Source organism: Ursus arctos, unplaced genomic scaffold (genome assembly GCF_023065955.2).
Source record: "Ursus arctos isolate Adak ecotype North America unplaced genomic scaffold, UrsArc2.0 scaffold_17, whole genome shotgun sequence".
Classification (NCBI taxonomy): Eukaryota; Metazoa; Chordata; class Mammalia; order Carnivora; family Ursidae; genus Ursus; species Ursus arctos.
Genome location: NW_026622841.1, coordinates 17,154,852 through 17,170,380, shown reverse-complemented (window position 1 = coordinate 17,170,380; position 15,529 = coordinate 17,154,852). Strand labels below are relative to the sequence as shown.

At 50.6% G+C, this 15,529-nt stretch overlaps 1 protein-coding gene across 3 annotated transcripts in view; it reads right to left on the bottom strand.

Annotated features, from left to right (window-relative positions):
- Nucleotides 1-15,529, bottom strand: part of ATP8B1 (ATPase phospholipid transporting 8B1) — a 126,168-nt gene that overhangs the window by 49,614 nt on the left and 61,025 nt on the right. For all 3 annotated transcript variants that reach the window (XM_057313374.1, XM_026496384.4, XM_057313373.1), the window contains exon 2: nt 10,804-11,006. In XM_057313374.1, coding sequence (XP_057169357.1) covers nt 10,804-10,984 — 181 coding nt within the window. In that variant the 5' untranslated portion in view covers nt 10,985-11,006. The remainder of the gene's footprint in view (nt 1-10,803; nt 11,007-15,529) is intronic.

The window sequence follows — 15,529 nt, the reverse complement described above, 5'->3', positions numbered from 1 at the left end:
GTCGGGGGAAACAACCACCCGGGAGCTGCAAAAACAGATCTGGACTCCAGGCTGAGGTTTACGGCGGAGATCGAGATTGGAAGGTACTGGACCTGCAGATGTGGACTGAAACCAGGAACGTGAAAGGATCGCGTCGGAAGTGAGCGTGGAGGAAACAGAGCTAAGAGCAGACAAGACTGAAGCAGCAGCAGAGAGGAGGAATCCAGGGACGAGACTCTGAGGCTCGGGGAGAAGTCAGGAGAACCCGTGTCACAAAAGTGAGAGTGCAGGAGCATTCGCAGCAGGCAGTGACAACCCAGCGCGCAGGGACAAAAGATGCCCGGTGTCGTGGAGATCAGAAGGAGATCAGAATCCCGTTGGTGCCCTTATGGAAATGAGGAGTGTCCTCTGGTTAAGAAAGTAAAGGGGGGTTGGGCTCATTAGGTGGTGGTTTTAGGACAGAGAGACTGAAGGAGCCGGGACAGAGAGGGTGAGGACCCAGGAAGAGAGGGGCTGCGGGGGGTGGGGGTGGGGGCTGTCCAGGCTCCTCCTCCCCGGGGGAGGGGCGCAGAAGGAGGAGTGAGGGTTTGCACAGCCTTGAGTTCCTTGCGTTTCTTCGTGTGTGCGGATGAGGCGGCTCAAAGCGGGCGCCGTCAGAGAGCTCATGAGAGGGTGAGAAAGGCATTAACTGCGGGCAGGCAAGAGTTTGGAGTCACGGACTGATCGTGTCCATCTGCTTGTTTGTGTGGTGTTTGTAGCGTTCAGCCCTGTTGTTCCCTCTACCCCCTCCCCCCAAAAACAAACAAAAAAAAGCTCAAAAATGGATGGAATGAAAGCACAGTAAAAGGCCAAATGCTACTGCTTGGGTATGCACACGCACATGCGCACGCGCACACACGCACACGCGCGCACACCCACACCCACACGTGCACACACACACAGCTTTGCTCCCTGGTCTTGGCACTTGCTCCACCAAGCGAGACCAAGTTGCGTCACCAAACACCTGGTGACAAATGCAGACTCTCGGGCCGCACCCCAGACCCACGGCAGCAGGATGGCATTTTAACAAGACCCCAGATGGACTCCTCTGCGCCCTGACTGTGCGAGGAGCGGCTCTCAACCCTCCTGGAATCCCCGAGAGGGGCTTTTTATCACATCCTGAGGCCCAGGGCTCCAGCCCCAGGGATTCTGGCTTTAGTCGGGGCTGAGCCCAGCGAAGGTCCCCAGTGATCCTCATTTGCAGGCGAGGCTGTCATCCCCTGCTCAAGAGCAGTGTTCTTCCTCAGCCTTTCTCCTGCCTCCACCCCCCCCACCCGAGGGTGATGGAGGGTGACGAGTGCTCCCCAGAGCCCCCCTCACCACCCAAGCAACACACCGCGGGGTCTGGGGCAGGCAGGACTTGGAGTTTGGGACTGCCTTTAGAAATAAACGCCTCTCCCCGTCAGAGAATCTTTATTCTCTCGGTGCTTTCCAAACTTAATGTGCATACGAATCACCTTGTTAACAGATTCTGATTGGCCGGTCTGGGCTGAGCCAAGGTTCTGTATTAATTAGCACCCCGGTGAGGCGAGCAGAGAGACCTCGCTCTGGGGAGCAGGTATGTTAGGGGATGAGTCACAGGATTGTCCTGATGTGAGGCTGAAACTGGTGGGATTCATTTTATTTTTTTAAACAGATTTTATTTATTTACTTCAGCGAGAAAGAGAGAGCACAAGCAGGGGGGAGGGGGAAAGGGAGAAGCAGACACCCACGCCCCACTGGGCGGGGAGCCCGACACGGGGCTCGATCCCAGGACCACCGAGAACATGACCTGAGCCAAAGGGAGACGCTTAACCGACTGAGTCACCCAGGCACCCTGGGATCATTTTAAAATATGGATCCTCCCCTTGCCTCACTCTAGACCTACCTTCTCAGTATCTCCAGGGACTGAGCCCAGGCACCCAGGGAGTTTAAAAGCTCCGCACAAGATTCTGTTGCACCAGCAGGACTGAGAACCCCCGGTTTGTGCAAGTGTCTCCCTAAGGCGACTTCTATCATCAAAAACCTACTTTAGAGACGCAGGTTTCAAACGGGCCCTCAGAAAAGCCACTGCCGCGTAGGCCTCCACGAGCAAGAGCTTCCGGCTTGAGGTTCAGCCATAAACGACATTACTCGAAAGCAAGTTCTACAAAACGAGATAGCACAGTCCCCCCCATTACAAATCACTCAGGCAGGGACACCCCACAGCCTTCGTTCTCTAAGCTGCCAGTTACTGTGGTATTCACAGAGCCAACGTGTAGAAGGCAGCCTACAGCTTCTTCGAGACAAAAAGTAAGTAGCCAGAGCAGAATTTCCACACGGGGTATGCATCGAAAAGTCAAAATGCATCCCCTTGAGTGGAAAATAGAGCCCCCCAGCACGTTTCATGGATTTCCTAGGAGTTACGTATCTCAGTGAGCCGATCTGTGTTTGGTTCCCAGATAAAAATGAATTCAAAGACGCTCTAGAGAGCCACATCCTGAATTCCAGATTCTTCGCGGAGGATACCACTTTCAACAGGTACACACCTGACCTCGCCCGTTGCCGCCACACGCAACCTGAAACCATGCCGAGCGAGGGCAACTTCCTTGACTGAACATTCCATCTTAAGCACTGCCAACCACTGATCATCTCACCCATGAAAAGAATTATGAACAACAAAATTCTGAGTGGGAGAAGAGTTTTAAAGAGATGTAGCTTGGGGGCACCTGGCTGGCTCAGTCGGTAGAGCGTGTGACTCTTGGATCTCGGGGTCATGAGTTCAAGCCCCATGATGGGCCTTGAGCTTACTCTAAGAAATGAAAGAAAGAAATGCAGTTTTGTATGTTCAGGTACAGAGAGCCACCCACCCCAGGCAAGAAGAAAGGTCTCTGGGGACTGCGTCCAAGAACAGCTCGATGTGAACGAACCAGCTGCTCACGGGCACACACTTCAGAGGCATCCGGAAGCTGTTCTGTGAGTGACTTAGCATTCCCCACATGATGCTGTTCATGCTATTATTTGGCTTTAAACAAAAAAACAAAACCAAAGCTAAATAACGTTGGACGCTCTGTGTGAACTGGCTCCAATTTCAAAGCAGTAGAAGCAAAACTCGTTCTGATACGCAGCAGTCCCGTGTCTCAGCTAACATCGAGCACAAAAAGGGAGGCAGGGCGGGCAGGTGTGCGCCCCCCCCGGAGCCCAGGGGCGGGGGGATGGCTGTGCCACGTGGGAGTGTGCGCGTGCGCTTATGGGACGGGTGAGGGGCGAGTACTCACCGGACAGACTGCTCCCCTAAAGTACCTGCAGTCACCCTCTCCCTAAGAACTTGCCACTTACGTGATGCAGCAAAACCCAGAAGTCCGTCACCTCCCCTCCCGGGGATGGAGGTCTGGGAGCTGAAACTCAGTGCCATCCATCACCTCGTGGTTAAGACTCTGAAATGCTCTCATTTCCCAGCCACAAGGCTGCTTCATTCCATGTTCTTTCTTACCACTTCATTATATCTTTTTAGCTGCCAGGGCCGGCAACCCAAGGAGACGTCCCACCGATGTCCCGGACTAGTGAGGGTCAAAACAACAGCCCTCTCTGCTCGACCTACAAAAGGTCAACCCTCTCTCCTTCCCCCTGCATTACACATCCCTACCAATGGCTCCGTTATCCACGGAGGCAGAGAGCACTCTCCAAAGGTGACTGCGAGAGTATCTCCCAACCTGCAACGTGACCTTCTCCCTCCTCATCAACAAAGGGCATCGAATCTCCCTTGCCTTGAATCAGACCTAGCTTCAGTGACTCTCCGTAAAAAAGAGATGCTCAGCACAAGCATGTCGCCTGAATTCTGCAACCAGCTTCTGCTTTGACCTTGACCTTTTGGGATGCTGGTTCTTCAACCCCCCCCCATAGGACACTCCCACTGCAGTCCAGTGCCGTGTTGGCAGAAGCCCAAACCATGCAGAGATGCTTCCATCTACAGACCCACTTGAGCCTTTGAGTTACCCAGCTCAGGTGCCAGACATGAGTGTAGAAGCTTCCAGATGATTCCAGGCCCCAGAGGTTCAAATCACTTTGGTTGTTCAGGTCTTCACACAGCTGAGGGCCCAGACATCCTAGAGCAGAAGCAAATCACCCCTGCCACGTCCTGTCTGAACTCCAGACTCACAGTATCTGTGAACACCATGATGATGACTTTGTGCCAATAAGTTTGGAGTGGTTTTTCATGCAGCAACAGACAACTAGACTATCCACTGGGGCGTTAAAGCCAGAAGGTATAACTCAGGCCTCCGTTTCTCTTGACCCTCGGATCTAATGGGATTTGTGAATGTCAAATCCCTAACACTGATCATGATCTGTCACCCTTCTCGCCATCTTGGTTTGGGTCCTTACCAGTTCTTACTTGGATTATTGTCTACTCTCTTCTCCCTGCTATTGCCAACATGGATTTCTAAAATAAATCCATGTTCCTGACATATTTATTGAGTGCCTTTTCTGGGCTTTGCATGGGATAAACATGGCCCCAAGTCTCATGAAGCCAACAGTCTAGTGGGAGAGAGTCACACAGTCATCCAAGGACATAATCCTAAGTGCCCTCAGGGATATGAAGGAAAGTGCAAGGGGTTCATACAACTGGGGGTCTGCTCCAGGCTAGGGCTGGGGCTCACAGAAGACTTCTCTATGGAAGTGACAACTCCATTGAGAGCTGAAGGAAGAGAAGGAGCCAGGCACAGGGAAGGGGCTGCACTGGGAAGAGTGGATGGAAAGTCACTGGCTGGGGAGGTATGCATGAATCAGGAACTGAGGGTAGGACGAGGTGATGGAACAGTGAAAAAGGCAGGTGGCTGGGACAGGACAACAGGGCCAGATCACATGGGCCTGAGCAGCCAAGGGAAGGAGCTGGAGTCAGATCCCAAGGGCAGGGAAGTCATTTCCCCCCGATGAAGACTGGACTGGGAGGAGCAAGCGTGGCTATGGAGCAGCCATGATGGCAGGAGGCCACTGCACATCTAGCCATGTTATTTTCTGCCTAAAAAGCTTACATGGCTCCCTGGGGCCTTCAGGGGAAGGTCCAAACTCCAGCATGGCTGTTGCCCCACCCTCATCATCTAGGCTCCAAAAATGACCCGCAGTTACCTGAACACTCAGCTCCTTGGAGCCTCCCTTCACGCTGCCTCAGAGTACCGTGCTCCCGACTCCAATGGGGCTGATTTCCCTCTCACGCGTACTGAGGACTCAGCTCAGGGGTCCTCACCTCCAGGAAGCCTTCCTTGCCCAGAGAAGGCCGCTGAAGAACACACCTGATTCCCTATTCACACCTGTGTTGAAACTCTGATGCGTTCAACCACAAATGCCCGCCGTGCCTCTACAACCCGCCAGGCAGAGCCTGGTGCCCTGACATGACCCTCCAGCCTCCCCTCTCGCTTCTCCCAATGAGCTCCCCCCCATCTCTCACTTGGCAGCTCAAGCATGCCTTTTACACAAGGAAGCAGGGCAGGCTCCTATGTCCCAGCCCTCGGAGCGGAAACACAGGTCAACCCATTACAAGACCAAGTCACTGCATGAGTGGGGCTCTTTCTGCGAGGTTTTGCTTTGTCCCTGCGGTCTCACGTGTGCATGGGTGAACTTCTCCACCAACAGAGTTTTCTGCTTTCTCTGTTTGGAGAGACTGATGCCTTGGCCTCCTGCGGGTGTGCTGAACTACCTGAGACCAGGTGGAAGGCTTCGCCTGAGAAACCACTGGGGTCTAGGAAAGCAGGGGGGTGGGAGTGGCATGAGGGACCACAGGTCTGCAAACAGAAAGGCTGGAGAAGGCGGTGTTCATGGGAAAGGCTTATTGGATGGCAGGGGCAGGAGTGACCTTAAATCACCCCAAATTTCCTCAATATGTGGGCACACTCATTGCCGGGAAAACAAACTATTCTTCATCCCATCCTCCTCTGCAACCATGCACCGCACTTGGATTTGGGGACAGAAGGAGCTGTTTAAAAGAATGAGTCCACAGCTGCAGACTGGGGGGGGGGGGGGTTCCAGGAGACTCTGAGTACCCCAAAAGGAAGTAGAGGGGGTCAAGAAGAAGGTCTGATGCTGGAAAGAAGAGGGGAGATGATGGGGAAGGGTAGACATTTTCAGTTTGATATGAAAGCCATGAAGGGAGGAACTGGCCAGAGGGGGTGGTGGGGATAACAGCTACCATTCACTGAGCACTTACTGTGTGCCTGAAACAGTCCTAAATCCTTTACATTGATTTTCTGATTTAATCTGCACAAGCACCCAACGAAGCAGGTACCGATATCATGCCCATTTCACAGATGGGCACACTGAGGCACAGAGAGGATAAGTCCCTTCCTCAAGGTCACACAGCTAGAAAGTGGCAAAGCCAGGGCTGAAGCCCAGAGTCTGCACCCAGTGTCCCCCCTCTTCCCCACCACGCACCTCGCCTCTCAGAGTAACAGAGATACGGTAGGTAAGCAGGTTAACGGGAGTCAGCTTGCCGAAGGCAGGCCTGTAGAGAGAGAATGGAGTATGAAGGCGGATGTGAACATTCTCCAGAAGGAAGGAGAAACAAGAAGAGTGCTGGGAAAAGAGGATGTTGCTGCCTGCCGAGGAGGTCAGCTCTCCCAAGGAGAGGCTGTGACGAAGGTCAAGCGCTCCAGAGACAACAGGTTGGAATATGATGGCAAAAAGCTCACTGGGCCTGGCACAGGGGTTCTTGGTGACTTTAAAGAAAGCGTTATGCACGGGCTGGTGGGCAGCCCGTGGAGGGGAAGAACCCAGGGGAATGGGAGGATGTGGTGCTAGAGGAATGGGTTTCCAGAAGCCTGGCCATGAGAACAGGAGACAGGCCACCAGCCCAAGGCAGAAGGCAGGATTCAGGGGAAAACGTGCTGTAGGACAGGGAAGCCGTGAGGACGTGCGTAAGCCAGCAGAGCGGGAAGACGGGGGAGGTAATGGGTGAGGCAGTGTGGCCGAGGGGGTCAGGAGACAGCTTTTGTCCTCATCCTCAGGCTCAGAAAAAAGAGCCAGTTTGCATTCATCCAGGAACCTCTCCCGAGCCCTTACTCATTCCCAAGGACTTCATCTGGAAACTGGTTCCTGACTGGCCCAGAATTACCCAAGGGGTTGACCTAGGGGACACCAGGATGGTGGGATGGTTTAAAAAAAAAAAAAAAAAAAAAAAGGCAAATTAAAAAACCCCACAGCATTCTAGAGTCATGGAATTTTAGACTGTGGCTGAATAAAATTAAACCGGTTTCTTTAATGCCTCAACTTCTTGGATCCGTTTAAGCTAACGGACAACCTTAAACTCCAAGAAGACGTTGAAGAACCCTGAGTTTCTGGTGTGTGTCCCTGGAGCATCTGGCAAACCCTGGGAAATATGCTGTTCTCGCGTCCTCAGCAGGAAGCGAGGGTCCGCCCCATAGCATGGGAAACATTCCCATTTGTTTTTGCCCGTCCTTGCTCCAAGTAAACTAAGGGTAAAACTATTCCAGTAAAATCTGCGGGTTTATCTCCTCTGCGGCACATTCTGACAGCATGTTTACCCTCGCTCCGGAGTCTCACGCACACCTTAAAGGTCCTTCAACTGAACAGCACTCCAAATGGGTCTCTCGAAACACTTGCTGAACTCAGCTGGGCTAGAAACCAACTTTCTGGGGCGCCTGGGTGGCTCAGTCAGTTGGGTGTCTGCCTTTGGCTCAGGTCATGGTCCCTGGGTTCCGGGATCAAGACCCGTGTCGGGCTCCCAGCTCCACAGGGAGACTGCTTCTCCCTCTGCCCCTCACCCCACTTGTGTTCTTATTCTCTCTCTCAAATAAATGCGTAAAAATCTTTAAAAATAAATAAATAAATAACCAGCTTTCTGCACTCAGACGATATTGCTAAAGGACTGAATGTGGTTCGTGCCCTTTTAGGCACTGCTCTGGGATGGGCATGGCCTCCGGCGTTCCTCGGCCCCACTGTCCTTCACAGAGTGACTCGTGCTCTGATTTCTTTGAAGAAAACTGTCCTTCATATAAAATGTCAAGACAGACAGAGGATGGTTAAAATGAAAAAAGTCAGAATGACACAATCTTATTAATTAGGAAAATGACCAAGTGAGATTATAAAAAATAAAATAAAAAGGGAAAAGGAGGGATGCAGAGGGAGTGAGGGAGGGATGGAGGGAGTGAGGGAGGAGGGGAGGAAGCCGATCTGTTGGGGACATGCAGGGCAGAAATCGAATGCAGGGAAAGAGGTTCTAGCATTTACTGAATGTCCTCTGTGTGTTTGGGAAGGGCAGGCAGAGGTGTTAGAATAATATTTCTGAAAGTCACAAGCAAGGTCATTTGACAGGAATTTTAAGAAATGAGAACCACCAGGGGTGGGGGGGCCTGGCTGGTTCAGTGGTAGAGCATGCGACTCTTGATCTTGGGGTCGTGTGTTTGAGCCTCACACTGGGTGTAGAGATTACTTAAAAATAAAATCTTAGGGGCACCTGGGTGGCACAGCGGTTAAGCGTCTGCCTCCGGCTCAGGGCGTGATCCCGGCGTTATGGGATCGAGCCCCACATCAGGCTCCTCCGCTATGAGCCTGCTTCTTCCTCTCCCACTCCCCCTGCTTGTGTTCCCTCTCTCGCTGGCTGTCTCTATCTCTGTCGGATAAATAAATAAAATCTTTTAAAAAAATAAATAAAATAAAATCTTCAAAAAAAAAAAAAAAAAAGATGGGGCGGGGGGTCCTGGGAGGTTCAGTCAGTTAAGCGCCTGCCTTCAGCTCAGGTCACGATCTCAGGGTCCTGGGATCAAGCCCCGCATTGGGCTCCCTGCTCAGTGGGGAGTCTGCTTCTCCCTCTCCTCTGCCCCCCGCCTCGTGCTCTCTCTCTCAAATAAATAATCTTTAAAAAAAAAAAAAAGGAAAGAAAGAAATGAGAACCACCAGATTCCCCTAAAAATATAAGCCACCATTGGAAAAGACTACGAAGAGCCAAAATCAAGTCTGGGCTCCCTCGAGGCCTCTGTTTCAACAGAATTCTGTAAGGAAGATGACCTGCAAACAGAAGGATCAGGAAAGGGCCCTGAGTGCCAGGACATGAAGGTGGAGTTGGAAAAAACCAGAGGTGAGAGTTTCCACCCACTACGTGCCTCCCTGACGTTTCTGCAGGCACCCAACCCTGGGCCTTTGTTGCGTCCTGGACCACACATCTGATAGCACGGCACCCGCACCAACAGCAAAGTTCACCTTGAACCTCACGGAGCCGGTTCTCTGCCAACTCATCGGATAGCCACATATGATAGCAATTCCGAAATTGTGCTAGGAAACTGAGAGGTGCAGTGGGGGAAGGAATGAGGAAGAAACACAGCATTCAGGACTGGGGCAGTCAGCTAGAACTCCTTTGCTAACTTGTCAGGCTACTTCGGCTTGATCCCCCTTCGAACAACATCCAGCCTGGACCTGTTAGGACAGACGCCACATTCCTGTCCAGATTAGCAGTGTTTCCATTTTAATTTAGCTCAGTTATCATGATTTTAGTACCTTCTGCTTCAAGGCAGAAAGCACTTACGCTTAACACTCAACAGACTGAAATTACAGCCAGAAATCCACAGTAAGTTCTGATCGTTCTAAATGTTTGCTATGGAAAACCAAGGACGGCAAACAGTCTACATGGGTCGATGGCCTGCCAGGTTTCAGAGCCAACTGTGGGCGGAGTCCTGTTTGGACACGTGCTCTCCCCCATGGACAAGCGCCCCCCTCATGGGGGAGAGAGGCAGCCTCTGGCCAGAGCAGGAGAAACCATCCCACGAGTGGCATTTCATGCCTGTTGCTCTTCCTACTGGTGAAAATGGTTTGAAAAACCCCACACAGACTAGGGAGCAGAACCCAGCAGGAAAGATGAGGGGAGCGGGGAGTGACGCAAGGGAAGCCAACTTCAGGGGAACCTAGGAGGACAGATGGGCTAGTGACGGAGACTTTGGGGAAGCCAGATAGAATCAGATGGTATTCTGACCGAGGCTGTGGAGACAATACCCCAAGAGTCAGAAACCAGAACTTAGCGGAAATTTCTGTAAATGAGAAACCGAAGCTATTTAGCTGGAATTCTAGGGACCGTGGAAGAAATATTTTCCACCTGAAATCTGGAGCAAATCTGGGGCCTAAGGAGGAAAAGAACAGCTTCCTCGTGGAGCAGGACAGCTACAGGAAAAGATCACATTTGCTTACCAGGGTGGGAGAAGCATCGGAAAATGAAATAGAAAAGCCGCAGGGGGAAAAGCCTCATCATCAAAGTAAGCTACACTCTGTCAGTCTAAATGACGGACTGTCTAGGGCTATTTTTAAGAACTCCTGGGAGAGCTGAGTGGGAGTGACAGAGACCACGTGGCACACGGAACCTAAACACCATTACTGTCTGGCCCTGGCCTCTGGTCCAGACCCGGCCTCGGAGCTCCCCCAGTTCTGGGCAGATGGCACCATTCGCTGCATGTATGACAGGCCCCTCCTAGCAAGCAGAGCCCACACCACCTCATAGTCACAAATGACTGAGCAAAAGGTATGGTAACGCCAAGCTTCCTGGGTGCAGAACAAGCAAATTCTTCCATACGCAACTCCCTTCTAAAACTAGATGCTAAGCAACGCTTGCCATTTTCCGGGCTGAGCCGGCCAGGTAAGTCGAGCAGCCCTGCATGCTGAGGATGACATGTGCTTGTCCGAGCCCAGCGACCGTTCTCCCAGCTTCATCCGCAGAGAAGGAAGAGACCCCCTGGACCAGGTAACATGGACCGGCTGGCCTTTGCACCTGTCACCGCTGCCCCGTGGGGGCTGACATGGACCAGACCCAGGGTCCAGTCCCAGTGAGGTTACCTTTTCGGAGGGTCTCCCGGGTTTCCTCGGCTTCTCTGTTGATTCGGTTCTGTTCCGGTTCAACCGCAGGCCCCTGGTCGTCAAGCTCATCTTCAGTTTCATCGTCACTATAGGGAACCACTTCATCATTAGGCTGAGAATCCTCCTCAAAGGTCGTTTCTGAGTCTCTTTCTGAATGCATGCTGCTGGCAAACTGGAACCACCTGGTTTAAAAGAAACCAGAGTGAATTACGACCCGTGCCCAGCGTTTGGCTGAATTCTGGCTGCGTCCTGTTACAGGGCCCTTTTAGCAGAACACTATCTCACTCACAAGCAAGGATGTCTGAATAGCAACCCAAAAGTTCAAATTATCGTGGAAATAAGAACAAAAGCATCCGTTAGGGATTAAATGCTTCAGTGAGAATTAACAACAAAAATGCAGCTGCAAACTCTTCTCTTAAAGCATACACAAACTTTAAGGTAGAATTTCAAGTTGGGAGTCTCTACCCAGCAAAATAAATTGGATTCAAAACCAACATTAAAATAAAATGCAACAGCTGATAAAATACCAGAGTACAGCAGGCATCGCGAGAGTTAGCACGGTTTGCTGAAACCGTTTGAAACCAACACATACACACATTTATTTGCATCATGGGTCTTAATGCAACTGCATGTCTCACTGCAGGTTGCTGGCAAATTTGGGAAACCCTGCCCTAGGATACCCGGTTTCTGCGAACGCTGATATTCTGGGACTTTAATCTGTGATACATTTTATTTATTTTTTTAAAGCTTTATTTTTTTTTTTTAAGATTTATTTATTTGACAGAGAGCACAAGCAGGGGGAGCAGCAGGCAGAGGGAGAGGGAGAAGCAGGCTCCTTGCAAAGCTGGGAGCCTGACGTGGGGCTCGATCCCAGGACCCTGGGATCATGACCGAGCCGAAGGCAGACGCTTCACCGACTGAGCCACCCAGGCGTCCCCCTGTGATACATTCTAAATACAAGCTTAGGTCCTCACACGTTACTAAGGGCTTCCTGGGAGCGCTCCCTTGCCTCCCTTCCAAACCACCCCACCCACACCCTGTATGCCAACTGTGTGTGTGCACACCCCTGTTTAAAGTGACTGCAGGAGGGACAAGCACAGCCGTAGTTAACAGTAAGAAAATATTGACACAAGACCATGGGTCACATGAAGACGGCCATACAGCCTGCATTATTTACATCGGCATCGCACTGCCGTGCCCTTGACGTTGTTAATGACAGCAGCTCCCATCTCCTGAGTGGTAACTACACGCCAGGCCCTGCGTGAAATGCCTTAGAGGCTTGGCTCCTCGCAACGTCCCACACCACCCCGTTGAAGGTATTATTGTCATTCCTACTCTACAGAGGAGAAAACAAAACGCCTTGAATAACTTGCACAGTAATTATTAAAAATTTGCAGCCAAGGGGCCCCTGGCTGGCTGAATTGGTAGAGCACGCAACTCTTGACCTTGGGGTTATGAGTTCGAGTCCCACGGGTATCTAGCTTACTTTAAAAAAAATTTTGCAGCAAAACAATCGCTTTCCTAGGAGAGACCTCTTATATTCTACTTTTATGTTACAGTTTCTTATATGTTTTAGTCCAGCCTTAGTTGCTTTGCGTGGATCCCCATGGCTGATTGCACGCTATGCACCCAATCTAGCATCTAGGCATCTAAATCTTCAGGGCCACAGCTGACCATGTAGGAAATGTTCAAATATTTATCTGAGGGTTTTGTCCAGCATTATTTAAAATAGTAAAACCCAGACGCAGCTGGGGTATCCAATGATTGGTAACTGTAGATGAATTGTGATAGCCTCCTTCTCTGGGACAGTGCGCAACTTAGGACATGATCAGAAGACTTTTTTTTTTTTTTTTAAGATTTATTTGTGTATTAGAGAGAGAGAGTGTGCATGCAAGCAGGAGGGGCAGAGGGAGGGGGAAAGAGAATCTCACGCACACTCTGCACTGACTGCGGAGCCCAACGCAGGGCTCAGTCCCACGACCCTGAGATCATGACCCAAGCGGACACCAACTTAACCAACGGCGCCACCCAGGTGCGCCGATCATTAGAGTTTTTAATGACATTGCAAAAGTCCACGCATGTTGAGTTAAAAAGTGAGTTAACAATCTGTATGTATAAAATAGTCCCGGTTATGCAGACATTTATTCTTTTTCCAAAATGCCAACAACTGTCATGCACCATTTAAGTGAAACGATGTGTGCAACGAGCTCCATTCAGTGTTTAGCCTGCAGTAAGTACTCAGTACAGTCCTTACAGTGAAGTATGCAAATGTGAAGTCGTTGTGACTGACGATTTCTCCATGATTAAGAAAAATGTTATTATAAATAACAAATGGGAATGGTGTGGGGATTTATCCCTTTTAGGCTTTTCCATTTCCCAAAGTCTCTTCTAAAATGCACCTGCCCCCCACCGGGAGGTAAAATATTAAACTATTACAGGACTACACTTAAGCAGAGATGTATTCTGTTTTAAAGCCTTTTAATTGCAGAGTAAAATATTCTCCTGCAATCCCAATTTTCTGTGGGCTAGTAAATAACTATTTCTTGGGGTTTTATACATGTTTCGTTGGCCTGATTTGTGATTTTGTAATAGACTGCCACCCATGCTTTAGCTGACATTTAAATTTAATGCACGCTCTTTAAAATTCCTAAACCCTTAAAGGCAACACTTGCACGAGCACTCTTTCAGAACAAAAGTAATGAAAGCGGTTACCACTGACTGAGCGCCTGCTGTGTGTCAAGCAGGACCACCCTGTGAGATGGATAATAGTCTCCCATCCTACAGGTCAGGGCACTGAGGCCCAGCTGCCAAGTGGCAGGAGTTAGGACCCCATCTCTCTGTCACAGAGACATATATGACATTCACAAGTCTGAAAGCACCATACAGAAATACTTTCTCATTCTAGCTCATAACATAAAATGAGCCACGTTAACCATCTTTAGGTGCCCGAGTCAGGAGCATCAAGTGCATCCTAGAAACATCCCGTAAGAGATCATTTCCTCATTGTGATTATTGCCAAGTGTCTCCGCGCTTATTTCCAACATTAAGGAGGGATCCAGTCCTTCGAGGTTGCGGGAGGAGCGGACAAAGAGGAATGGATTTGACAGCCACGAGGACGCGATCCAGAGTAAGCAAGACATTGCATAAGCAGCCAACGTAGCACAGGAACAGCCACTCCATGTGGGCCGCTTGGAAAGCGGAGCTCTGAGCCGAGCGGAAGTTCTCTGCAGTGTGTGTGCGTGCGTGCGTGTGCGTGTGTGTGTGATGCAGGCATATGGGAATCGATAGCTCTGTCGTCTTAGCACTACCAAAGAAAAATCCGGAAGAAATCATTTCTTTGAAGCCCCGAGTGACATAAGCAGCTTTCTGGGTCGAAACCATGACCCCCATAAGGCAGACGCTATCTAGAATGTGGATTTGGAAACGTTGTCACGTCTCTGACCACCCCTGTAGCACATGGCAGCCACGTGTGCACTTACTCCCCCTTCATTAAGCACCTGCCTGGTGCAGACTAGCACACCAAGCACTGGAAACACACCCCCTGGAGACTTCCAGGTTATTCAGGGGTACAGGTGAGTAAACTGGGCACGAGAGCCACAAGACACAGCAAGGCCAATCATTTCTGCTGAAACACACACCTCCAATCTATTCCCTTGTCTTCATCCCCATGGCCGCCATGCTACTTCAGGCCGCCATCATCTCTCTCCTGTAATGCCAGACTCTAACCAGACTGCCCACAATCACCTTCCACGCGGCCCCCAGAGTCATGCCACTCTCCTGCTTAGACCCTTCCTAGGGTGCTCTGGACAGAGTTGTGCCCCCTTAAAAAAAATCACAGGTTGAACCCCTAACCCCCAGTATGGCTGCGTGTGGAGACAGGGCCTTTAAGGCGGTTGTGAAGGCTAAATAATTTTATAAGGGCAGGACCCTATTCTGACAGGTCTGGTCTCCTTATAAGACGAGAAAGAGACATCAGAGAGCTCTCTTCCCATGCGCGCACAGAGGAAAGGCCACAGCAAGATGGTGGCCATCTACAAGCCAAGAAGAGAGGCCTCACCAGGAACCAACCCAGCTGCCACCTCAATCTTGGACTTCCAGCTTTCGGAAATGTGAGAAAAGAATTGTCTGTGGTTTCAGCCACCCAGCCTGTGGTATTCTGCTATGGCAGTCCAAGCAGACTGTGGTTTCCCACTATAATTTAAACTAAATCCACACTTTCCCCGATGTCTGAGAGTTCTGCACACTTCCACAATTTCCTTCTTGCTCACTAATCCTCAGCCCCATGGCCCTGCTTTCAACTTAAGCCCGTGAAGCCTTTCCTGCCTCAGGTCCTTTGGACATGCTCTCCCTACTGCCTGAAACGCTCCTCTCCCAGTTCTCCGCATGGCTACTATTTCTCATTCTTTAGATCTCAACTTCAATATCCACTTCCACGGAGGGTGTTGAACAGGTATCTGCCCTCTTCTTCCTGCTGCCGCCAACCTCCCCAACACTTACCTCTCTCTTTTCTTCCTGGCACTTACCACAGTTTTTAAATATACGCTCGCTCTTACTCATCTATCCTCTGCCTCTCCCAGGAGACCACGAGCTGTACAAGAACAGAGACCCATCTGTGAATCCTCAGTGCCTACCGTCTAGTTGCCACGCAAAGATCTGGGGAAAGAACAAGTGAACTTTCGATAAAGCCCTCTAAGATATCTTTGCC